Below are 26,772 nucleotides of genomic sequence, written 5' to 3' on the forward strand. Positions count from 1 at the left end.
TTCTCAAACTTCAGATACCCCACATACCCCTTCTTAAATTTTCATTATTACCAAGTACCCCCCCCCCCCCTTATCAAAATAATAAATAAATATAGTATATGTCTATATCAACGTCTTCTTGTTGCTTACAGCTACTTGTATTTGCTATATTGCTCTCTTTTGTGTGTTTTATAAATCCAGTCTTTAACCAATGATCCATACTTAAGAATTTGAAAACTAAAAAAAATTACTGTATTTATTCGAATATAACTTGCATCTTATATTCCCAATTAAAGCTAAAAAGTCGTGGTGCGAGATATATGCGGGGATTTACGGAAACTAAAGTTTCCAGAAAAAATCTGAAAATGGTGCGACTTACCAAGAGGCTCCGATTCGCTATTGCTACTTTTGAGATCAAGAACAGTTTCCTTGTGTGCATCATCAAAGTCATCTACCCAAATAGCTTCATCTTCTTTCCCATTATTTCAATCAAAAATTACCAGTAATTTCCAAGACTTGAGATACATAATGAACAATCCTTCACAAATAACTAATGAGAAGTAAAAGCAGAGCACGAAACAGACAGCAATGATAGGCCAGTAGAGATAGAACAGCTATGAAGAAGTGCATATGATTGGTGCGGTGTTAACAAAAGATTGCGCGAACCAAACACAAAGGCAAGTCAACTGTTGAGTTGAAATGCTAATTCTCTTCAACCGCATTCCATAATATCTGAAACATATTCACTATATATTTCTTAGTTTTAACACGTTCACGATGGGGTAGTGTTAAGCAAAACCATATGTTGCCAGTGCAACATATGGGTTTGCTTGAGTCTACACAGCAGTCTCTGTTGGAGGGGAGATGTGATTCATTAGTTAGTGTCATTTTTATTCCAGTTGTCTCTAATTGCACTTGTTGAGAAATATATTACACAGACTTCAAAGGTCTCTGTACCTTATTCAGTGATACAATAAAACTACTTGTTTTTCTTGCGTCTTCAGTATAGTGACGCTGTTGGGGAGGGTGTGTTGTTTACCGAAGGGAGTTACTATCACCAGGATGTAAACGTCGTGGCGATAGTAACTCGCAATTTGAGTAGGAGCATTCATAAATAACATATACGTTTAAAAGAATTCTTTTTTTCTTAATAATTATTTTCCATGCGTAAATGATGCATAACCAAAAATTGTCACGTACCCCCTGAAGACCTTTCGCGTACCACACTGTCTTATATTATTATGGAATTCATCTGTTCATGGTTGGGAATCACAAAAAAAAAATTAATTAAATAAAAAAAGTAAGCAAAGTAGACTTGGTTCAGATGAACAAAAGTTCATATCTGTGTACATCTTACATCTCAGAAAAATGCATTGTATTTGTCTGAACATAAAACTTGACAAATGTAACTACTATAATCACTCAGTTAGCCAGGCACTTTGAGAAATTAATTTGCTGTTCAAGGTCATTAAAGGTATAGTTACATGTTATATACCAGAAATCGGTAGACATGCAAAACTCATTCAGGGGTTAGATAACTGAGGGTTATTTGAAGGTCAAGGATAATTGAGATCACTGTAAATCTTTTTTTAGCTGATTTCATGAAAATCTTTATACAGCAACAAGGAAATTGCAAACAGAAGTTTGCACTTATATAGTGGGGACAATTTTTATTATTATCTATAATTTATAAATATTTTATAAATAGCTTTTCGCTCACTAATAGGGGACATTTATGAAGGTAAGTATAGATGTTATGAGTTAAAGTTAATTATGGAAGTAATAAAGAAAAGACTGCACGAGTGTATGCAGTTTATCATTTGAGTTATATTGGTGCACAAGGAATAATTAGCAGTTAGGTTTCAAGATGTTATAAATTTCTTAAATTTAGGTAACTTAGCTGTAGTCTTTATAATTGGAGTATCTCTGATTTATTCCATGAAATTGAATTTTCAAAGAAATTACTGAAATGGTATTCCAACTTGTGAGAGCCAAACTTCTGTTGAAAATGCATTAATGCAACTTACAGTGTATTCATTAAATTAAATTAAATTAAAAATCTTGACTGGCAGACATCAGTGGACTGGCATGAGCTCTGAGAGACTGCTCAGAGTAGCTGAGGATCGCTCAAAAATTTCCAAGGTGGTCGCTGACCTCCGATAGGAGATGGCACCCAAAGAAGAAGAAGAAACATGCAGAGAATGGAACTTCTGAATGGTTGCTTCTGATCACAGGATGAACAAGATATGTGATAGATAGTGGCAAACATAAATTGATTGTTTAAAACAATTTCTCAGGAAGCATACCTGTCTTTATTTTTACCAGAGACCACCAGGGAGTCAGGGTCTCGTCAAGGTTGGCTGCATATCCAGCTGTCATACCTTCTATTCATTCATATCACTTGCACTCACCACCTACAAAGGCAGGTCATTCCAATCATGCACTGCTCTATGAGAGAAAAATCTAGCTCTCTTACCTTTTTTTTTAAATGCATTCACTCTCAGTTTTTATGGATGCCCTCTTCTCACCCTTCATAGAATGAAAAATTATTCTACTAGTATCCTATTTGACCTTTTCAGAAGTTTTTAGGTCTCTCTATTGTTTTTATCCCTCTTTTGCTTGCTAGTGTCATCTGCTTTCCACACTTTCTTAATCTGTCCTCATAATCTGCATTCCACAGTCTCAGTGTAGTTTCCTGTCCAGTCCTTTGCATCCTCTCACTGTATCTGCATCACCTTTTGAAAGCAGGAGACCAGATCTGTGCACATTAGTCCAGGTGAGGTCATATCAAGGCCTTGTACATAAGGCAACAAAAGGACTTCATTCAGTGCGGTAATTTCAGCATCACAATTATCCTCTGAGCTGTATTCATAATCTCTGCTATATGGACCCTTCACTTTCAGCTTCCTATCTTCTAAAACTCTTTAGTTTCCCTTAACATAATCCCATCAATATAATATGCCATAGGAATTCTCATCACACCAAAGTGTGCAACTTTTCATTTACTAACATAACTGACAGCCATCGGCACAATTCCAGCCTATCCGAAGCATTTTGCAAATACTGCATAACAGGTGCATTCCTGATTACCCTGCATCAGCAAACAAACAACTGTAATGTTACATTCTTGCCATAGATTCAGTAACAGTGGATCATGTTGTAGACCCCCCCCCCCTTCCATACTTCATTTTTCATAAAATGTGTGTCAGCCAGTAGTTTATGCAACAGCCTTCCACGATGTTTTACTTTAGAATTTCAAAAAATTATCATGGTGTATTCGTTCATTTGGGGTGTTGCCCGGTTAAACAACCCCGTTGGTTTCGCCAGGGAACCAGGGCATACAGCGAAAAGTCAGCTACTGGAACAAATCCTAAGAGACACCTCAACTTGTCACCAGAATTCAAGATCAGTACTATCAACATAAGAAGCCTGAATGGCAAAGAAATGGAGCTAGCTGAGGAATTGGATAAGTACTAAATTGACATAATAGGGGTGATTGAAACAAAAAAGACAAAAACTGGTGAGATCTTTCTGAGCAATAAATACAAAATGTTATATTCAGGCAATGACAATCAGAGAAAAAAGGTGTAGCTATAAGTATTGAACACAAAATACGAGGCTAATCTGTGCCTCGTATTTTGTGAGACTTATTTGTGCCTATGCTCCCACTGAAGGTTCTACTAAGGTAGAAGTGGAGGAATTTTTTGAGGCTTTAGAGAAAGCAACAGGCACAATGAAAAAGGAAAAGTTGGTCCTTGTTAGCAGAGTATAGCATAGTACAAAATGATTGTCAGACATACAAAATATAAGATCTGATAATGTCGGGGTCTTGACAAGTAACAGACTGATTTGGAGGAAAATTGTAGACAGAAAGTTAGTAATGATGTAAATTTTTCATGTAGTACCATCATATCCTGTACACCCCTTGAGGTTACACAGCAGTAATTTGATGATGATGATGACAAAAATATTTTGGAAAAATTTGGAGAAAAGAGCAAAGATAATAATATTGGCAAGTTGGATTTCTGCTCAGGACATGGGCTGGTTATTACTAACACAATGTTCCAACATAAAAATGTGCACAAATTTGCAGGGAGAGAAGAAGTATGGAATAAGAACAGTCTTATTGACTATGTTATTGTTGATGTGATGTTTTCCCACTGGTGCAGGACACTAGAGTGTACAGAGGATTTGAAATTGGAAGTGATCAACATTTATTCAACATTTTATTCCTGAGCAGGATAAAATTGAATTTCATGCTGAAAACAAACACATGTAAGAAAGTTTTAAAGCAAATAAAAGTTGAGCGGCTCTCAGACGTGAACTGTAGAATAAAATACACAAACTTTATTGAAGAAAAAATGAAAGAGTTTGAGAACAGGAACCAAACCTTGGAGATTCAGTGGCAAACTCTGAAGAAAACATTGATTGATTCTGCAAGAGATGCATGTGGTGAGGTTGTGTGCAAGGATAAAAAAAATCAGAACTTCTTGGTGGACACAGGAAGTTAAAGAGACAGTGAAGGAAAAGAAGAAAGCATATCAAAAGGTCCTGGCAAATGAGTCAACTTGTGCTGTTAGAGAATACAGAGACAAATATAAGAAAGCTAAACACTATGTAAAACTAGCTACACAAAAGTCATGCGAACATTTTGGTAAGAACATAAATATCAAGAAGGTGGCAAGATATTCTGGAGGTTGTTGAAGAAGCTCAGAAATGAAGATTATCCCCTCTGTTATTCATTATCTATATGGATCATATTATGAAGGAAAGCGGTATTAAATCTGATATCAGATTCAGAAATGTTAATCTCAACACTTTACTTTATGCAGATGATGTTATACTTTGAAATAAATCCAGTACAAATCTGCAAGATCTCCTGACTAAATTGAATAACTGTCATAATATATTTGGTATAAAGGTCAACAATAACAAGACAGACAATGAAAATAGGCAGAAGCATTGAAAATATCAATGCTACTTTCAGCTACTTTGGCATAATTTTTAGTGAAGATGGTAAATTAAATATGGAAATAGACAGCAGAAAGAACAAAGCTGGTATGGCAGGAAGTCAACTGAATAAATTTATGTGGAATAAGAGAGAAATTACTTTTAAAAATTTCACAGCTACTCTTGTGTAAGATCTTAAAAAACAGATCAAACATTGAAACTTAGCTCTTACTAATGGATCGTAAGAGAGCCCGATCTGGTAAGGATACTCAAGTTGAATCAGCATTAAAAATTTGGTTTAGTAATGTTTGTGGAAAGAATACTTCGATTGATGGGCCTTTGATGCATCAAAAAGCAGAAGAACTTGCAAAAACAATGGGCAAAGAAAATTTCACCACAACTGATAGGTGGTTTAACAGGTGGAAAAAGCGAGAGAATATCGTGTGAAGGAATATTCATGGTGAAGAAAAAAGCACTGCTTTTTATCAGCACTTTTTTTAAAGTATATTTACGATGCAGACGAAACAGGACTCGTGCAATGCCTGAGCATACTTATTTGTTTAAAACTTAAAGTACTAAAGGATTTAAATCTGCAGAAGAGCGAGTGACAGTTTTTTGTTGTGCTAATATGAAAGGTGACAAATGAGAGCTCCTGGCGATTAGAAAAAGTAAAAATTCTCTATGTTTTAAAGGTGTCAAAAGTTTGCATGTTGATTACTGTTCTAGTGCAAATTCTTGGATGATTAATGACATTTTCAACAATTGGTTAGTTAAGTGGGATCTTAAATTAAAGCAAAAAATTGTCTTGTTAGTAGACAGCTGCACTGCATGCACAAAGAATTTATCGTTAAAGAACATCAAAGTAATTTTCTTGCCTTCAAACTCTACATCGTTAATTCAGCCATGTGACCAAGGCATCATACGGGCGTGTAAAGCTTATTATTGCACGAGATCTCGCACAAGACGACATTGTGCGAGAATTATAGCTGAACTTGATTATATAAAAAGACCAATCTGATGCAAGTGTAATTGCAAAAAGATTTCCCTTCTTGATGCATTTGGTAGCAATGTCATGGAAGCAAGTCTCAGAGAAGACCATTGAAAACTGCTTCCAAAAAGGTGGATTTTTTAAGACAGACTCCGAAACTCCTTCTTCCGAAGAATTTGAATATCTTACAAATGAAAATTTTGATCAAACCCCAGAAGGTATGCAAATAAATAATTTGAAAATTGGTTGGATATTGGTAACAATATTGAAGTGGTGCTACAATGATAGTGTCGGAAATATGTTAAGCTGCTTCCGATGACAACTTTAAACTAAAAGAAGAAAGTGAACCTAATACAAATAGAAGAACAAATTTTAGAACCTCCTCCAACCAATACCCAGATGCAAGAAGCTCTATGAATACTTCGTCACGGTGTGCAACGTAGAGCGACAAACTTTGAAAGCAATTTATTCATGAACTACTATATTCAAAGACACAACAGACAACACTAGATAAGTTTTTAAAATAAATTTTCTGTTGTTGCTTATTAAAAAGTTGTTTATAACAATAAATTAAATAAAATAATGTTCATAATAATAAATTGAAATAAATTATGCAATTTTTTATATCCTTTGCTTGATGTTATGAGCCAGTTGTTATCAAAAAGTGCCTGTCCCAAAATGATCACAATAAGCGGCGTGTACTGTACTATAAATTAAAGATACCAAGAAATTGCCGTATTTTTCTGTGTATAAGACAATCCCTACTTTTTCGAACCCAAAATTAAGAAATCAATATTTTAAACATAAAACAGAGCACATTTGATATTTTTTTAAATATTCAAAGTATATTTAAAAAAAATATATCAAAGAGTATGACAGTCAGGCTGGAGTGTGGCATGTTTGGTCTGGGTGAACGTAACACCCATAGTGAAAGACTGTTGGAATTTGCCCGTGCTAACAGATTAGTTATTACCATTACCTGCCTTCAGAAACATCCATGACGGACCTATACTTGGACATCTAACATTGATAGGTCAAGGCACCAGATTGATTACATCCTGGCTCTCCAGCGGTGGAAGACAAGCATCTCTGATGTGCATACTTGTCAATACCCGAAAACTTCCGGGTCAGGCTCATTCCACTAGATTGGATGTTAGAGTAATTCCTAGTGGATTCACAGAAGAAACATCAACTCGACTGGATGATTTTTTGGAGACCAATGAGGAAATCTCACCAGAAATGCTTTGGGAAGGAGTCAAGATGATAACACAGGATACAGCGAAGATGTATCTCGGCCCAATAAGAAAACGAAGAGACCCATGGATATCAGATTCAACATGGGAGATAATCAAAAGAAGGCGGTTGGAAAAACAAAGAGACAACAGGGACCGAAGAATACAAGAGATTACATAGAGAAATTAGAAGAGCCATCAAGCAGTACAAGAAAAGTTCTATACTAATAAATGTGAAGAAATAGAGTTCCAGATGAGAAGGCATAATTATAAAAGGATGTTTTATTTAGTTTGTGGCTTAAAGCACAAGTTTTTTTCTTAAAAGACGGGAATGGATCATTATTAGCAAGTGTTGGAAATCAAAATCAGATGGAAAGAATACTATGAGAAACTGTACAGCAGAATGGATAAAGAAAATGTGGAGTCCTCCCACCAAGAAAATTTTGATTTGGAACCTCCTCCACTTAGGCATGAAGTTGAAAGAGCAGTTAAGCAGCTCAACAGCAATAAGGCCCCAGGTACAGATGAAATCCCAGTAGAGTTAATTAAGGCCACAGGGGCTGGAGGGATAAGAGTGTTTCATAGATTGATTACAAGGATATGGGAGACAGGATCATGGCCTAGAGACTGGAAGAAGTCAGTTTTCATACCACTACACAAGAAAGGTGATAAGAAGGCATGCAAGAATTATAGAACTAGTAGTTCGATGTCTCATGCAAGCAAAATTTTATTAAAGATCATGCTAAATAGGATTGAGGCCAAAGTTGAGGCAGAGATGCCCAAGGAACAAGCAGGTTTTAGGAAAGATAGGGGCACCAGAGATCAGATCCTTTGCCTTAGACAGATCATAGAAAAACATAAAGAATTCAGACTCCCTCTGGTAATGTGTTTCTTAGACTACTCTAAAGCTTTTGACTGTCTTGAGCATGTGAAACTGTGGGAAGTAATGAAAAGAATCGGTTTTCCTCAACACACTATCAGGTTGATCGCTAACTTGTATAAGGAGCAAGAAGCTACAGTAAGAACAGGTGTTGGATTGACTGACTGGCTTCAAGTTGGAAAAGGAGTAAGACAAGGATGTTTACTTTCTCCTCATTTATTTAGTATATATGCAGAGGACATCATGCGTGAAGCATTGGATGAGCTCAGGACAGGAATTACAATAGGAGGTAGAGTGATCAGTAATCTGAGGTACGCTGATGATACGGTACTCCTTTGTAATGACATGGAAGAACTAGGACTAACTAATTCTTGGCAAAGTTAACAAGATCAGTAATAACAGAGGACTTCAACTCAATTTTAGCAAGACAAAGATCATGGTTCTCAAAGGAAAAACAAACAGAGAAGCTCTTGAGAAACAAGTGTATCTTAATGGAGAAAGAATTGAGGAAGTCAGCAAGTTTGAGTACCTGGGATCCATTATTAATGTGAAGAATTGCTATTCAGAAGATGTCAGAAAAAGGTTAAGAATGGCTAAAACATCAGTCAGAAATCTGTCTAAAATCTGGAAGGATGGATCTATCTCCATGGGAACAAAGTTGAGGATTTTAGATGCAGTTGTTTTTCCAACAGCGACTTATGGATGCAAGACTTGGAACCTAAAGAAGTCAGATAAGAAACAGATCTGCTTTTGAGATGTGGTGTTACAGAAGGCTGTTGAGTATATCATATACTGAAAGGCGTACAAATGAATGGGTGTTAGAAAAGAGTAGTAGAACTTTAAGGCTCCTTAAGGATATTGACAGAAGAAAGTTAAAATATTTTGGACACATAGAAAGGATGGAAGGAGGACTTCTCAGAACAGTAATAGAAGGTAAAGTTTCTGGAAAAAGAGGCAGGGGTAGACCATCAATGAGATGGATGGATGGCATGTGTGGAGTGACTGATCTTCCTGATCTTCAGAGAGTTGAGGCTGCCAGTAAAACAAACAACAGGACTACATGGCGAGGCCTGGTGTGGAACATCATCGAGCATCGGAGTGACCATATGGCATCTGTAGATGCCCAGCGAACAAAAAAAAAAGTATATTTAGTAATTAGGTAATATTTTTAAGATACATACTAAGAAATTATGCATCATCTCTCAGTTCCGGACATATCATTTTCTGGTTCGTGGTCTCATGGCCAACCCTTCTCTCCTCAGTTGAAGCACCATTTTGCCTTTCCTGTGAAATCAACAATATTCATTTCTCTTGCAAACCTTTTTACCTCATATTGAATAAGCTTGGTTGACACACATATCTCACTCTGGCGTTGTTCCATAATCCAAGGTCTTAAGCCTCTTCTCCAAATTTAGCCATTTTGCTGATTTTCTCTTCTTTTTTGGTATCTTGAGTAGTTGTTCTTCCTGTTTTCTCCACTCTCTAATCATACACTCAGTGGGAAGAGGTTCAAACTGTCTCTCTGAAGTTTTATGTCCATGTTCTTTTGCGTAGTTGACTATTAATTTGAATTCTGAAGAATATGACAATCGTTTTTTTTTTTTTTCCCTGACATTTTTATAGGGCAGTGCTCAAAATATTGTTAATGCATTAACTTTCCCCGCCAACCAGTTGCAGACGTATGAATGCTTTCAGAGTTCTGATTGGTTTATTTAGAATCAGCCATTAATGATGTCGATCAACAGAATTAACAGACTAGTGATTGGCAGAAGTCTCTTTGCAGAGAGAAGGTACTGGCAGTTTCGCCACGGCAACTGTGGGTTTCTCAACCGGTTATGACCCCCCCCCCCCGTGTATAAGACAACCCTCGATTTTTGTCTGAAATTTTTAGAAAAAAGTATCTTCTTATACACGGAAAAATACAGTATATACTGTACTTGGTTTAATCCTTTTACCCAAGTGGTATCACCTCTAGGTCTGGCTCCCACTGAAAAGACCTCAATAAAGGTCGAAACCGGTCTGGGTGGTGACTCTTCCCATAATGCATAGCATTATACATGTCTGGAAGGATATGTGCTTTGCATTATGGGATACTAAGGCAAGTGATGTGAAGTCATACAATTTTACCACGAGTTGCCCCAGCCCTGAAAATAATTCAGATGCAAACTTGTTTGCTTATACTTGGATAAAGGATTAAACCACGTATATAATTTCTTGGTATCTTTAATTTATTTCATTAGGAGAATGGACAGAAGCATATAATTAAACCTTGCTAGGACCAGCATTGTAGTTTCTAATGAGTGACTGTGTATACACATTCTTGGTATGTAATATTGGTTAAGAAAGAAATAGCTTTAAAGCAAGCAATGTAATTTATTGTTCATTATAGAGTAATTATGGACGCTATTACTATGTTGGAGTAATAACTTTAATGAATAAAATTCAAAATAATTACTCAAACGCTTGACCTTTGCACAAAGATCATCATCTGGAATACAGGATTGTGCGTGTGTGTGTCAGAGTCTGTTGGGAACAGAAACTATGTGGGGGTATGTGGGTGTCATCACGATGTTGAGTCACGAGTAGTTTATTATTAAGAATTTAAGAGAATTTCTTTAAATTCGCATTCTATGAAGTTTTGGTATGATATAAGGAATAGATTTTGTTCTTTATTGTACAATGAAACCTGTGGAAAATTCATGATTAAACAAACACATGTAATAACCACAGTACTAAGTTTTAATAAGTAAATATTTCATCCTAAGTATGAAAGGCTTGGGGGGTGACCTCCCCATACCGAGTGCATCACTCAGGTGGCAGATGAGGGAATCCCAAGTGGACAGCTCCGAATAACGAATAAGGAGCCGTGGACCAAAGGCACATGTCAGAACCATGGTCAGGAGAAGTGTTGTAGATCACTGTAAAGATGCCAACAAGTATAAGAAAAAATGCCCCTCAAATTTACCTCAAATTGTTGTAAGTGTTCGACCTCTCTCTCTGAACTATCGATGGGATCTCTTTTATATCAAACACTCCATTTGTTATTTGATTCATGTTGACGGAATCAGTTTTATCTCCCTCACGTCTATCTAAATTCTTATGCTTCTCCCTTTTTTAGTGAGATTCCTTCTCTGGCTTGGAGTTATTATCAGAATTGTCTTCCTTCTTAATTTGATTTACACAGCCAATAGCAGATGCAGGACCAAGGTCACCAAGCATTTGCTCTTTATCTCTCACTACATTTAGGCACTCCTCTAAGTTAGTTACTTTCTTTTTGTAGGCTGTTTCTCTGCGCTCTTGCTTCACTCCCAGTCTGAACTGCCCATTCCAGGTGAGGCTTATCCTCGTTAGATATTTGCAGGGTGTGAGCAAGGGTCAGTAACCTGTGATAAAAGTCAGTCATATTCTCATGGTCATTTTGTGCCATTCTCTGTAATTTTCATAAGTTTGGACCAAGGCTTCTCAGCCTAGAAAACAGAGATGAGGACATCCTTGAATTTTGCATAGTCTAGTGTTTCTTTAAGTATGGGGGAAGAATAGAGGAAATTCTTAGCCTTCCCCACCAACTTACTATGCAACAAGATCAAAAGTTAGAAGTCCGTCCACTGCCTTCCTCGACGTAGCTAAAGAAAGCTAAGACATCGTCATTCTCTTCTCTGGAAAACTGCAGAATAGCTTGTTGAGGATTGATGGTCCTGAAAAATTCTCTGTCATCCATGTTTGATCTAGATGGTAGACTCATACTTGTAGATAGATTTACAAACTTTCGATAATATCTTGCCTATCATTGCTAAATAGATTCCTGCATCAAAATTGTCTGATCTTAAGTCAAAACCGACCTATTTAGATTTACAAATTTAATTTTGCTATGTTTAATTTATGTAAATCTACATCCTGTCGGCTGCGCCATTATAACGTCGTTTTTTCTATTAATTTCTATTGTAATCACTTCCTTACTAAACTTATTTAATTTCCTTCTAAATATCAAAATTTTTATTTTACTTTAAAACTCCAATTAAGTTCTTATCTGCTGCGCTCCTATGATTTTCCGTAGCCTATCCTAGAATTTAGAATCGCGTGCAAAACCTTCAAACAAAGAGAATGCCTCAAGCTAGATCCAATTTCTCCCTGATTGAAAATCTGGTATCAAATCCTTTCGGAACTAAGAGAATTTATTTGTTTAGCTGTGCAATCTTAGTTCCTATACAAGATAGAATTTCTTGTCAGAGATATGATTCACAGATTATCACGATTTCCAAAACTATCAGAATTACTCAAGCCCTTACTAATTTACTCTTAATTGCAATCGTAACTGTTTCCTATCTTAAACTCCCACACTTCTTACATATACAGGTTCTATAATTAAAGCAGGTGGTGCATTGACTTAAATGATCAGACATGTATTTTGGGTTAAAAGACAAAGAAATTTATTCATACTAAATATGATACGTGTTAAGCAAAACTTAGGCTAATTGAAAGGTCCTCAAAATTAAATAAGTTAGCTAAATTAACACACAAGATAAGGTTCACAGTGGGTATTTCTCATCAGATAATATATAACAAAATTTCAACCTGCCCATATCCCAATTACTTAATAAAAATAAGTAGATTTAGTTTCACTTCCTCCTTAATTAACTTCAACACAATTCATCGACCTAAAATTAACAATAATGCTTAAAACTTTACACTTCTAATACTAAAGATCTTTGTTAAAGGAATAGGTGCTAATGTCCTGAATTCTGCTTTAACGAGTCCAATTTATAAATTTTACGCACAATTACTCACCCTGGCTTCAAGATATTATATTATACAATAAGACATAAACTCTACTTTACCAGCCTGACGAATTCAATTAGACGATATTTCTCATTCTGTTCCCTTAGACTTTCTTCCGATTGCTTCCTTGTCCTTCGATTCTTTGTTCCTTGTCTTGGCCAATCGGTTATTCTTCGGATACATGCTTCTTTCTAACCTGATGCTCAGGAACCCATCAGACGGAAATATGCACTTGGAGCTACTCGAAACCTTCGCGTTCGCTGTTCGTCTCGTCGCATGGAATACTATGCTTGGACAAGCCCGCTACTTAGCCACATCGTTGCCACCGAATGACACTTATTCATTCCCGTCACTTCAAAGCAACTACCCACAGAAAACTGCAGGGGATGGCCAACACCCAAAACCTGAACGAGTTGAAAAATGATCACCAAAAAGAAGCCTCAAACTAACGTCGCTAAAACTTTTATAGGCTTCACGTCTTTTCTTCTTATTACGTCATTGATTTTGCAGACGCCACCCAAATTTTGCACATCGCACCTTCTCTTCTCATTGTGTCTTCGCGAGGTTAGTTTACACGTGCATTCGGTTTGTATCGCAATTTGCCCAGAGTCATGTTATTAATCGGATTACAATTGTTTATGCTAAACTTTGACCTTCTTGTTACAAAGTCGCCTTTACAATACTATATTTTCTTGTCGTTATTTAAGGACCATTGCCAATCTTATACATAAAATTTTTACATGAAAAGACTATTAATACTATATATGTACAAAGATTCAACTATTATCTATTTACAAGTCATTTTATTTCCAAGAAGATGTTGCATCTCGAAAAGTTAAATCCCGAATGAAACACTGAAAGACAATTTAAGTGTTCATTCCAGATTTAACACTGTTCTCTATGTATAGCTAACACATTATCACTGTTGAGTATTCACTGTTACTTATGCCTTGCATAATGTTGTATTCATACTGATGATGATACTTGGCCAAAAATTTTATGCCATTAAAAATCTAATGTAAGTCTTTGGTTTTGTTAATTTTTAATTGGAACTTGGTTTTGTTTTATTTTATTTTATTATTTTTTTTTTTTAGCTTAGGAAGTTATTACTGCCCATCATTTTTTTTGTATATCTATCTACACTGTCTTCCATAAATTAAGGAACAAAGAGAAAAATCATAACTCAAAAACTGAATGATGAATTTTTATGCAATTTGGTGAAAAGCCATATGATATGAGATGTGAAAGAAACATCCACAAAAATTCTAAATGGTTTAATTCGGTAACAATGGGCACATGAACACTGGTCAAAAACAAGAGGTCAAAATAAGATTGTCAGATTGCCTTAAAAAGCAAGATGGTCGCACTTCACAGCAATACAGCATTCACAACGATGTTTGATCTCATCTTTTTTCTTCTTTTTACTCTCTTTTACCTTGCAGTGTTGAGGGTTTATTAATCATTGGACCTCAAACCGTTCACAGGATAGGGTGGTCAGCCTTATGCCCCGGTGTATCCTGTTTAATTGGTTTGCCTGCTTTGTGGGATGAAAAACCCCAGGATAAACTGGTGGAAATAACCCTACTACCCACTCCCAAAACTGGCTAACTTGTCTATGACTGAGGAAGATCCTTCAGCTCCTCACTTCACTGACGGGAATCGAACCTGGTATACTCCTTCCCAGGCATGAGGTTACAAAGCGCACAGCCACTAGGCTAACCATGTGGACACGATGTTTGATACTGTTTATAATTGTGTTCACCTGCTCAGTTGGTAATAAGAACCATTGCTTTTGCAAAGCTCTTCTAAGTCTTTTAAGGTTTTGGGGAAGGAGTTGAGAGCAGTAACACATCTACATAGAGCAACCCAGACATGCTTAGTAAAATTAAGGTTAGGAGAAGTGGCTGGCCAGTCCACATGTATGATAGTCTCTTGAAGATATTGGTTCACAAGCTTATCTTGATGAGGACAAGCCTTATCATCTGGCAGAATAAATGTCTTCCACATCACACCTGCATACTGATGAACATAGGGGTCCAGGACCTCGTCTCTATAAGTCAGCATTCATTGTTTTAAGAAAGCAAATTCAGGATAGTTCATCCTCCTAATGAGATGCCTTCCCAAATCATCACACTACCTCCACCATAAGTGTCCCTTTCACTGATATTAGAGGGATGATAATATCCATGGTTCTGTCTAGGTCAGAGCATGCCTGGTATTGATTTATAGTGCAAATTGGGACTTGTCTGTAAACATTACCGGTCTTGGGTCCAGTTGATGTGGATATGGTCATGTAGACTACTGGTCAGTTAGTTCAGAGACCACCTTTGTGAAGACTAACAGTGGAAGTAGATACTTCCACTGATTCAGGGTAGCACTCCTGTTTCGGCAAACAGATAATCAGAGATTTTTGTCACTCGCTACAGTTGTATCCCATGGCCTTCCTTAACTGTATCTCTGGGATGCTGTTTATGACTGTTGGAATTGATTCCACAGTCTCTGAATCATGGATTTTTGACTTACCCAGAGTCAGTTAAATACTTCACCATAAAAAAAAAAAAAAAAAAAAAAAAAAAAAAAAAAAAAAAACTTAAATGAAATAAGTTTAGCCCAAGTACAAAGGAAGTAGGAGGTTAGCTATACTTTAAGGAGGCTTCTTTATTGGTATTTTTTTCTAATAATTAGTGGTTGTGTTGTTGCTGCGTTTATTAATATTTAGCTAAGTAACCACTCGTGAACCACAGCCAACCTTCTGCTTCATCACTTTCCTCATTTGTTATTTATGCGATTTTTTTTTTTTTTTTTTTTTTTCATGGAATACCTGTTATTTATTCAGAACATCAGAAGAATAAATTCTCAGAATTAACATTGACTGAAGTAAATGTTGCATCAGTGGCATTTTATGCTATTTGATTTTGGCATTTACTTTGTTCATAATTGTCTGGACCTTTAGTGTTGGAAACAATTATACATTTTAAATGTGCAACTTGTAGAGGTAACTCTGAAGGAGGACCCCCCCCCCCTCTCTCAAATCTATATTTTTGTCCATTGTCGTGAAATTCTATATTTCATATTTTGTTATAGATGAAATCACTTGAATACAACCTATAGTGGAATCTGAGGAAGCATCTCCTCCTCTTTCAATTTAGTCTGATTTTTTTGTGTCTCTTATAAAACAAATATATATACACTTTCCTCAAAGAAAACTGAATGATCCTATTTATGCAGTGGTTCTTAACCTGGGGTGTGAGAAAGCATTTCCAGGGGTGCGAGAGAAGTTTCTAAATTTTGACCCAGATTCGATTGACAACAGCGCTATTTAATAAAAGACGATCTTATTGAAATATGAGCCAATGCACGTATTCAAATGGAATTTGAAAAATTGGACTTAGAACAATTCTGGTGTACACAGTTAGAACCTTATCCACAGCTGACAAAAGCAGCATTGCAGACACTTTTACCATTTGCCACCACCTACCTATGTGAAATGGGATTTTCATTAGTTTTGCACATAAAAACAAAAGCCAGAAATCGCTTAAATGCAAGTAATGACTCATGTGTGGCTCTTTCAAAAAAGGAGCCTCGCTTCAAAAGTATTATTATGAATAAACAACGACAACATAGCCATTAAAAATAGAGATATTGTTTTGTATGTATGTGTAAATGTATGTGTTTATTTTTCAATAAATAAATTATCTTGCAATAGTTTTAATTTCCTAAATAAAGAAATACAAACAAATTTTTCAAAGGGGTGCGAGAAATTATTTTTAGATTCAAGGGGGTGCCGATCACTAACCGATCACTAAAAAGGTCTTAACCTTTTTAGTGATCGGTTAAGGTTATGGAAGTATAGGGGAGAAGGAAAAAACTGTGCTTTTTTGAGCATCCTTCATTATTTTCAATGTGCTCTAGTTTTTATTAATTAGATGAAATGTTTTTGAAAGCTCTGATTTGTTCAGTACCTCTTGATTAAATGTGACAGACTGATATTCATCTTAGAACAGGAATCACAACTGTCCAAATTTTGGCCCTATTGATTATCATAATGAATGTAGTCTTTGACTTGCTATTGTGCTTTTCTTATAAGAGCCACTGAAGTGGCTCTTCATATCTGTGTAGTCAAATTTATCTTTATCCTCAGGAACTGTTTGAACATTGCTGAAATTCAAAACAGCTCCCTTGTGGTTTCTATTTATGTTTTATTTTTATTATCTGTATTTCATAAACTACATTTCATTCATCATACTTTTTAGTGGCTCAATAATTATAGTTTATATTACTTACAGATACATTTGGCTCTGTGGGTACTGGTGGTCTCTTTGGGCAAAATACTCAACAACAGAATACTGGCCTTTTTAATAAACCTGTAGGATTTGGTACGCCCACAACTTCTGCTGGATCATCATTCACATTTGGTTCTTCTGGTGGAAGCCTGTTTGGACAAAATACTCAAGCAAAAGTAAGTACAAGATATATAGCAATAACACTGAAATATTATTATTGTTTTCCGGGCAACTCCAAGGAGTCGACAGACTCATCGAGGGAGGCCTAACATCATGTCAAGAACAACTATTCGACATTCACACAGTATCTATCATACCTTGTATTGAACTCATTCACGGTCATAGCACCCACAACAGACTCTGGAAGCTTATTCCACTCATTCACTACTCTCCAAGTAAAAAACCTAGCTCTAACACCCTTGTCAACCATGCTCTTGCCCAGCTTCCATTCATGGCCCCTAGTCCTCCCACCACCAGTCATATTTTCAGAAATATCTTCTGGATCAATCTTATAGAAACCCTTCAGTAATTTGAATGTCTCAATCATATCACCCCTCCTTCGCCTATCGACCAATTTCTGCAACCCACAAATCTTCAACCTATTCTCATAAGGTTCATTCCACAGACCTGCTATCATCTTGGTCACTCGTCTCTGGATCCTTTCCACTTCTTCCCCATCATGAAGAAACCCTGGTGCCCATAACTGGGCACAGTGGTCCAGATGGAGTCTTATCAAGGCTCAATACAGACGACCAACAACTTGTTTGTCTCTGCATGTTAAAGTATTTTTCAGAAGCCAAGTGATTTGGTGAGCTGTTTTAGTCACTTTTACAATGTGCCCCCTAAACTTCAATTCTCTATCCACCAACACTCCCAAATCCCTGGCCTCATCAATCTCCTGGAGTTCGGTTCCAGCAATGCTTTATACTGCTGCTATTCTTTTCACCCCAAAGTGCATAACCTTGCACTTTGGCACATTAAATTGACATCCATTTTTCCTAACCCAGTCTTCCAAACTATCCAAATCATCCTGTAAAATTTTGACATCCTGTGCACTCATAATTGCTCTACCCAACTTTGCATCATCAGCAAACAAGTGAACACTTCCTCTCAAATCCTTTCCTATATCATTGATGAACAAATTGAAAAGCAGTGGTCCAAGAACAGAGCCCTGTGGCACTCCACTAGTCACAAGCCATCTTTTAGACTCCACTCCTGAATAAACCACTCTCTGGTATCTCTCCTTCAACCACCCTCCTATCCATCTCACCAACCCTATATCTATCCCCATCTGCTCCAGTTTACTGATTAGGGTTCTATGTGTTATCCTATCAAAAGCCTTGGCAAGGTCCAGTAGTATTACTGTAAACCCATTACCCCTATCCAGTTCAGCTGTCACTGTGTTATAGAACGTGAGCAAGTTAGTGAGGCATGATCTACCCTTCACAAAACCATGTTGTCCCCCATACAATATCCCATTTTCATCTATCCAATCCTGTATTCTTTTCTTGACTAATTTCTCTAAGACCTTGACAGTGATTCCTGATATGCTAATCGGTCGGTAATTTACAACAGCAGTCTTGGAACTACCTTTATGCAGTGGAACTATTTTCCCCCTCTTTCCACCCCCCTCGGGACTAACCCAGACCCGAGGCTCAAATTAAACAAAATGGTCAAGGGTACTGACAATTCTTTAGCTGCTTCTCGTACAACACGAGCTGGTATACCATCCAATCCCACAGATGTATTAACATTGAGGTTATGCAATAGACTACTCACCTCCACTTCATTCACCGCAATTCCTGTATAATCTACTGGTACATTCGTTTCTGCAATGTCACCACCTGGATGATATATTCTTGCAAAGTGCTCACTCAGTAACTCAACTATATCAACTGATTCAGTTACCTCCCTACCATCAACATTCTTTAAAATCATTCTGCCATGTACATTTTTCCTTTTACTTGCTACATATCTAAAAAACTGTTTAGGATTCTCTTTAGCCTGCATGGCCAATGTTCTTTCGTAATCTTTTTTTGCTTTTCTTACCACACTCGTTACCCTTCTGGCCTGCGCTTTATACCGTTCGTGTGCCTGCCGGTCACCTTTCTCCTTAAATTCCCTCCATAGTTGTTTCTTTTTTTGCAGCTCAAGCTTAATGGTGTTATTCATCCATTTAGCCCCTAGTTGATTTATTATTCGGACTCTAGGTATACAGTCAGCCATTGCTTCATGCAAACACTTCTTAACTACCTCCCATGCACTATCGACTTCTAGTCCTTGCAGTTGTACATGCCATGGCACTGAACCAATCAAACTCCTAAGCTTGTCATACTTTCCAGCCCAATAATTCCACACGTACCCTGTCTTAATTGAAAATTCTACATCTTTAGCCACCTCCCAAGTCAAGACCCTATGATCACTCTCACTGATTGGTGAGAATGTGGTTATATTTGTTACAGCCAAATCCTCAGATGTAATTACTAGGTCAAGCACTCTCTGACCCCTAGTATTTTCCATTACATGCTGTCACAGATGGTTAATAATAACCGCATAAAATCCAATTCCTTCCGCCCATGTGTCCTCTCCTCACTCCAATCAATGCGACCATAGTTGAAATCTCCCATAATAATCACCCTCCTTCCACTCATTTCTTCTATTTGCTTGTGCATACTGTCACCACCATCTTTTCCATCACCTGGTCTATAGCAGCACCCAATTGTATATTTAGTTCTGCTAGCCACAATCTCACACCAAATAGCCTCAAATGTGCTCTTTTCTCTATCCTGCAATTCAACTTCTATTCTCCTTGGCTGCAGCTCATCAGCTATCATCAACAATACTCCTTCCCCCATTTTATTCTCCCTGTCATTCCTGAACACACTATACCCATCACATTCAATCCCACTAGCTATATCATCTACAGTCAGCCATGTTTCACTAATACCAATAACCTGTGGGCTGAAAGTGCCAACCATGGCCAAAAACTCTTCCTTCTTGTTCCTAATACTCCTAGCATTTGTGTACATGAATTTAAGACCCCCATTAGCCCCAACCCTACCTTGATGCCTTATATTAACTATCCCACTCTGATTTGTTGTCCTTATTTGCTCGGGCATATTATATTCATTCTTACATTCAACTGCCTCCTTAAGGACTGTATATCTACTCCCCCCCTCTTAATAAATCTAGTTTCCCTGAATTTGCACATCCACCACATTCAGCAACACTTTCTCAAGTCTTCTTACACCGTAACCATTCAAATGCAAGCCATCCATCTTATATAGATCCTTTCGCCCATCGAACTCACTCCACACTTCCACAAATTCCACACCACTCGTCATACATAACCCAAGCATAAAGTCATTCGCAATTATGGCCCTCCTTTTAAACATTTCACTGTCATACCGTGGCAAAAGACTAATCATTCTAACTTTCTCACTCTTTTCTTTTTCTACCTCAAACAATTCATTCAGGTCTTCTATCATTTCCATTTTGTCTCCTTTCAAATCATTCGTACCTGCCACAACAATCATTTCTTTCACCCTTTCCTTTTGCTCTCTAATAGACTCAGTTACATCCTTTATGGTCGCACCAGGTTGGTACGATTTTGTCAAATCCTCTACTATCACACCTTGTACTAACGAGTCTCCATACAGCACTCTATCCTTCATTTTGTTCATGTTCACACTCATACATCTATTTTTCCCGTCATACTTTTTATTATTGGCTGGTTCATTCAGTCGACTTTTGCTCATACGCTCTAGTTGCTGTTTTGCCCTTTGTATCGCACCATTCAACAACGCGATCTCACTCATTGCGTCTATCTCATCTTTTTTTATTCTCAGTAAAACCATTAATACTATCATTCACACTTTCTACATTCACACTCTCACAATTCTCTGGTACAACCTCGCCGTTTCTTGTCATATCCCTATTTTCTTCATTCTGAAGTTTGACAAAAATATCACCCTCACGCGAAATACTCTTCAATTTCTCATTCTCCCTATATTTTCTACACACATTCACTCCTTTATTATCATCTAACCACACTCCGACCGCACTCCGCAAAGCGTACATTTCGCAGCTAGTACACTGAATCATCTCTTTTATACTACCATTCTTTGATAAAGATGGCAAACCATCATTACTGGCCACCATTTTCCTTCGTACTGGAGCCATACTTACTTGCAACGTATTTTATCAAATTATAAATTATAACGCACCAAAAACACACAAAAAGATGCACTAAGAGACGCAAGACAAACAAAACTACGCAATATTAAATAAATTTATCAACGATAACTGAAAATAATACTTATCTTATATGGAGCTTTTACGAACACTACACACTACGAATCCCTCTAGCGGCAACAGCCCCAATAAAATATGTTATAAAGACACACAAAATACTCTAAAAACACGAAAATCGTTCTAATATACTTTAAATACAATAAAACCAATTTTCTAAGGAAAAACACACACAAGAAACACCAAAAATCACCCAGAACTAAGATAGTAATAGATAACAAGATCTTAGAAAAGGTGAATTCATTTAACTACCTAGGATGTATGATCACATATGAAAATGAAAAAGATATAAATGTAAAAATTGTAAAATATTTAAAAATAACAGGTGTAATTATTATTATTATTCTTATTTTCCATCACGGTATTAAACTTTCTCCTACTGTGAACTTAAATACTCTCCTTTTTGCCGACGACCAAATAATAATTATAAATTCTGAAGATAACTTACAGAAAGCTATTTTAGATCTAAATGAGATAGCCAAAGATTATCGTATGATAATATCAACAGAAAAATTAAAAACTATGGCCTTTAAAGTACAAGATTCAGCAAGAACTAAGATAGCAATAGATAATAAGATCTTAGAAAAGGTGAATTCATTTAACTACCTAGGATGTATGATCACATATGAAAATGAAAAAGATATAAATGTAAAAATTGTAAAATATTTAAAAATAACAGGTGTAATTAACTCTATATTTGAACCAAACCTAGTTCAAAAACAAACCAGACTAAAAGTATACATTACCGTTACCAGTCTTATTGTATGGAAGTGAAATCTGGACAATAAAACAAAAAAGACAACCAAAGATTAATAACAGTAGAAATGGAGTTTATGAGGAAAACTGCAACGTATACTCTATTTATTCCTTCTTGTAGAAAGGCTTATATGCTGGTTAAACATGATTATTAAATACTTAAGGAATTGACAGCGTATACTAGAAATATAAATTAAATCAGACTTTAATATATACTTGCCAATATTTTGGCAATGTCACGTTGCCATCTTCATGGGAACTTAGGATAAAGACACGTGCACACAAGTACTACACAGCAGCAAATGAGAAACAAAGCGAGAAAGCTACAGTTTTCCTAATGTCCTGATGGTGCCCCCTGGTGAGCTATATTAGGTGTTCTTGGAGTTTGGGCTGAAGTTCTTCTGATGTATGTTTCCCAAATTTGGGGCAGTCTCATGCATCCAAATTTGTTGAGGTTTGGCATGTTCCTAAGGGCTGAGGCTGATTCCATGAATAGTCGTTCATATTTGAACTTGCTGCGGTGTATTACTGTGGCTTTCTTCCACCTTATTCTGTGGCGAGTATCCAGAGCATGGTCTGCAAGCCCAGAGTGGCTGTACTTGTGAAATCAGACATAGTCCTTGTGTTCTGAGATTCTGATATTTGCTGTCTTGCCCGTTTGATCAGAGTAGGACAATGTACAGCTGCAAGGGACCTGGTATACACCAGGTTGGTCTAGGGGAAGTGGTTGGTCTTTAGTGGAGCGGATAAGGGATGCCAATTTTCTATATGGTCTGTAACAAGAGGTCAAGTCATGTTTTATTAGGATTTTGTTGATTTTTTACGAGGTGCCTCGGATATCGGGAATGGTGATAGATTTAGAGTGATCTTTTTTGTGAGGGGGGAGGGAGGGAGGTGATTTGTGGATAACTGGTTTTAGCATTTTTTGGGGGGTAGCCATTGGCTGAGAAAGTGTTAAGGATGTGATTTAGTTCAGTGGTTAGGGCTTTGTCATTTGAACTGATTAGTTTAGTCCTGTTGAATAGTGTCTTAATAACGCCATATTGTTGGGGGGGGGGAATTGTTGGTGAAAGTATCTGTCTGTATGGGTGGGTTTTCTATAAACTGAGAAAACAAAGGTTCCATCAGGTTGGCGGGTGACTAGTTTGTCTAGGAAGGAGAGGCTATTGTTTTCCCCTTTTTTCAGGGTGAACTTAATTCTGCGGTGTTGGTTGGTTGTGTTAAGAAGGAAAGGAGTGTATCCCAACCATGTGGCCAAATAGCGAACACATTATCAACGGAGCAAAGCCATATGGTAGGTTTTTGTGGATCAGAGTTTAGGGCTTTCTCTTCTTCAAGAGTCTCCATAAAGAAGTTGGCCAAGGGTGGTGAAAGTGGGGAATCCATGGCTGTCCCTTCTATCTGTTTGTAGAATTTTTCCTACCAGACGAAATAGCCTGAGTTCATTGTGAACTGAAATAGGGCTGAATGAGGAAATTTTGCTTGGATTAGCTCTAAGGTTTCTTTGAGGGGGGGACATTTGTGAATAAGATGGAGACGTAAAAACTGACCATTATGTCATTATGTTGGAGTGTAAGGGTTTCTATACTGGCTTTGAAGTGAGCTGAGTTTTTTATGTGTGATGGTGTGTTGCCAGTATAGTATGAGAGCGCTTTGTCTAAATATTTAGCTAGTCTGTACACGGGGGAATCAATGCCATCCACTATGGGACGTAATGGCACATTTTCTTTATGTATTTTTAGGAACCCATAAATCCGGAGGGAGGGGTCTAGAGTTATATGGTTTTAGTGTGTTAGTAATTTCCACAGGCCAAGAAGTGACCTTCTTAAGGAGGCTGTGGAGTTTTCTAATTGGTGAGTTGGTGAGATTGTTTTCAATGGGGAGGTAAGTAGCCCTATCTAATAGTAAAGCATTAAGTTCACATGTGTAGTCAGTATGATTGAGTACCACAGTGGCGTTCCCACTGTGGTACTCAACATATACTCTATTTGTTCCTTCTTGTAGAAAGGCTTATACGTTGGTTAAACATGATTATTAAATGCTTAAGGAATTGACAGCATATACTAGAAATATACTTTTTAATATTTTGCCATCTTCATGGGAACTTAAGACAAAGACACATGCACGTAAGTACTACACAACAGCAAATGAGAAACGAAGCGAGGAAGCTACAATTTTCCTGAAGTCCTGATCCCCCTGGCAGGCTATATTAGGTGTTCTTGGCCTTTGGGCTGAAGTTCTTCTGATGTATGTTTCCCAAATTTGGGGTAGTCTCATGCATCCAAATTTGTTGAGGTTTGGCATGTTCCTAAGGGCTGAGGCTAATTCCATGAATAGTCTTGGAAGTGGTTGGTCTTTGGAGTGGATAAGGGATGCCAATTTTCTATATAGTCTGTAACAAGAGGTCAAGTCATGTTTTATAGGATTTTGTTGATTTTTTTCAGAGGTGCTTCGGATGTAGGGAATGGTGATGGATTTAGACTAATCTTTTTTGTGAAGGGGGAGGTGGTTTGTGGATAACTGGTTTTAGCATTTTTTGGATTGTTTGGTGGGTAACCACTGGCTGAGAAAGTGTTAAGGATGTGATTTAGTTCTCTCAAACTGTGTTCTCACAAAAGCAAGACCACCAAAAACGAACATATCCAATAGTGAATACAAGTCTCTACAGGAAATGAAGAAAAACAAAGAAATAGTTATCACCAAAGCAGATAAGCAGAACGCTACTGTGGTACTCGATCATACTGACTACACAGGTAAGCTTAATGCTTTACCATTAGAGCGGGCTACTTACCTTCCCATTGAATACAATCCCACCAACTCACAAATTAGAAAACTCCATAGGCTCCTTAAACTCTAGACCCTCACCCCCGTATTTATAGGCTCCCAAAAATACATAAAGAAAATGTGCCATTACGTCCCATAGTGGATGGCATTGATTCCCCCATGTACAGACTAACTAAATATTTAGCCAAAGCGCTCTCGATGATGTGTAGACTGTACTGGCAACACACCATCACACATAAAAAAATTCAACCCACTTCAAAGCCAGTATAGAAACCCTTACACTCCAACATAATGACATAATGGTCAGTTTTGACGTCTCCTCCTTATTCACAAATGTCATCCTCAAAGAAACCTTAGAGCTAATCCAAGTTAAATTTCCTCCTGATATCTCAGTCCTATTTCAGTTCACGATGAACTCGGGCTATTTCGTTTGGCAGGAAAAATTCTACAAACAGATAGAGGGTACAGCCATGGGTTCACACTTTCCCACCCTTTGCCAACTTCTTTATGGAGAATTTTGAAGAGAAAGTTTTAAACTCTGCCCCACAAAAACCTACCATATGACTTTGCTACCTTGATGATGTGTTCGCTATTTGGCCACATGGCCCAGATACATTCCTCTCCTTCTTAACACACCCAGAATCAAGTTTATTCTGGAAAAGAGGAAAACAACAGCCTCCCTTTCCTAGACACAAGTCACCTGCCAACCTGATGGAACCTTTGTTTTCTCAGTTTATAGAAAATCCACTCATACAGGCAGATACATTCACCAACAACCCCCCCCCTCACAACAATATGGAGTTATTAAGACACTTTTCAACAAGGCTAAACTAATCTGTTCAAATGACAAATCCATAACCACTGAACTAAATGACATCCTTAACACTTTCTCAGCCAATGGCTACCCCCCAAAAAATGCTAAAACCAGTTATCCACAACCCCTCCCCCTTTCACAAAAAAGATTACTCTAAATCCATCACCATTCCCTATATCTGAGGTATCTCAGAAAAAATCAACAAAATCCTAATAAAACATGACTTGACCTCTTGTTACAGACCATATAGAAAATTGGCATCCTTATCCACTCCACTAAAGACCAACCACTTCCCCTAGACCTACCTGGTGTATACCAGGTCCCTTGCAGCTGTAAATTGTCCTACTCTGGCCAAACAGACAGGACAGCAAATATCAGAATCTCAGAACACAAGGACTATGTCTGATTTCACAAGTACAGCCACTCTGGGCTTGCAGACCATGCTCTGGATACTCGCCACAGAATAAGGTGGAAGAAAGCCACAGTAATACATCGCAGCAAGTTCAAATATGAAAGACTATTCATGGAATCAGCCTCTCAGAAGAACTTTAGCCCAAAGGCCAAGAATACCTAATATAGCCCGCCGGGGGGGGACCATCAGGACTTTAGGAAAACTGTAGCTTCCTCGCTTCGTTTCTCATTTGCTGTTGTGTAGTACTTGCATGCACGTGTTTTTATTTTAAGTTCCCATGAAGATCGCAACGTGACATTGCCAGAATATTGGAAAGTATATATTAAAGTTTGATTTAATTTATATTTCTAGTATATGCTGTCAATTCCTTAAGTATCATATACTTAAGGAATTGACAGCATATACTGATAATCATATACTCTATTTGATCACAAAAGAAATGAAGAAATCATGAAAGAATTAAACCAAGAATCAGTAATAGAAAAAATTAAAAAATATAAACATAATTGAATGGAATACGTTCAAAGAATGAAAATAGAACGCTTACCAGAACAAGCCTTAAAGTACAAGCCATTAGGGAAAAAGAAAACCAGGACATTCTCTTAAA

At 37.2% G+C, this 26,772-nt stretch overlaps 1 protein-coding gene across 2 annotated transcripts in view; it reads left to right on the forward strand.

The window, feature by feature from the left end:
* The window catches only part of Nup98-96 (nuclear pore complex protein Nup98-96), a 610,292-nt gene that overhangs the window by 154,854 nt on the left and 428,666 nt on the right, over positions 1-26,772 (forward strand). For both annotated transcript variants that reach the window (XM_090395312.1, XM_090395313.1), the window contains exon 8: positions 17,092-17,264. In XM_090395312.1, the coding sequence (XP_090251438.1) occupies positions 17,092-17,264 (173 nt within the window). The remainder of the gene's footprint in view (positions 1-17,091; positions 17,265-26,772) is intronic.

This window comes from Typopeltis vanoorti, chromosome 7, assembly GCF_054136105.1.
Source record: "Typopeltis vanoorti isolate ZY-2024b chromosome 7, IOZ_Tvanoo_1.0, whole genome shotgun sequence".
NCBI classification, from domain to species: domain Eukaryota; kingdom Metazoa; phylum Arthropoda; class Arachnida; order Uropygi; family Thelyphonidae; genus Typopeltis; species Typopeltis vanoorti.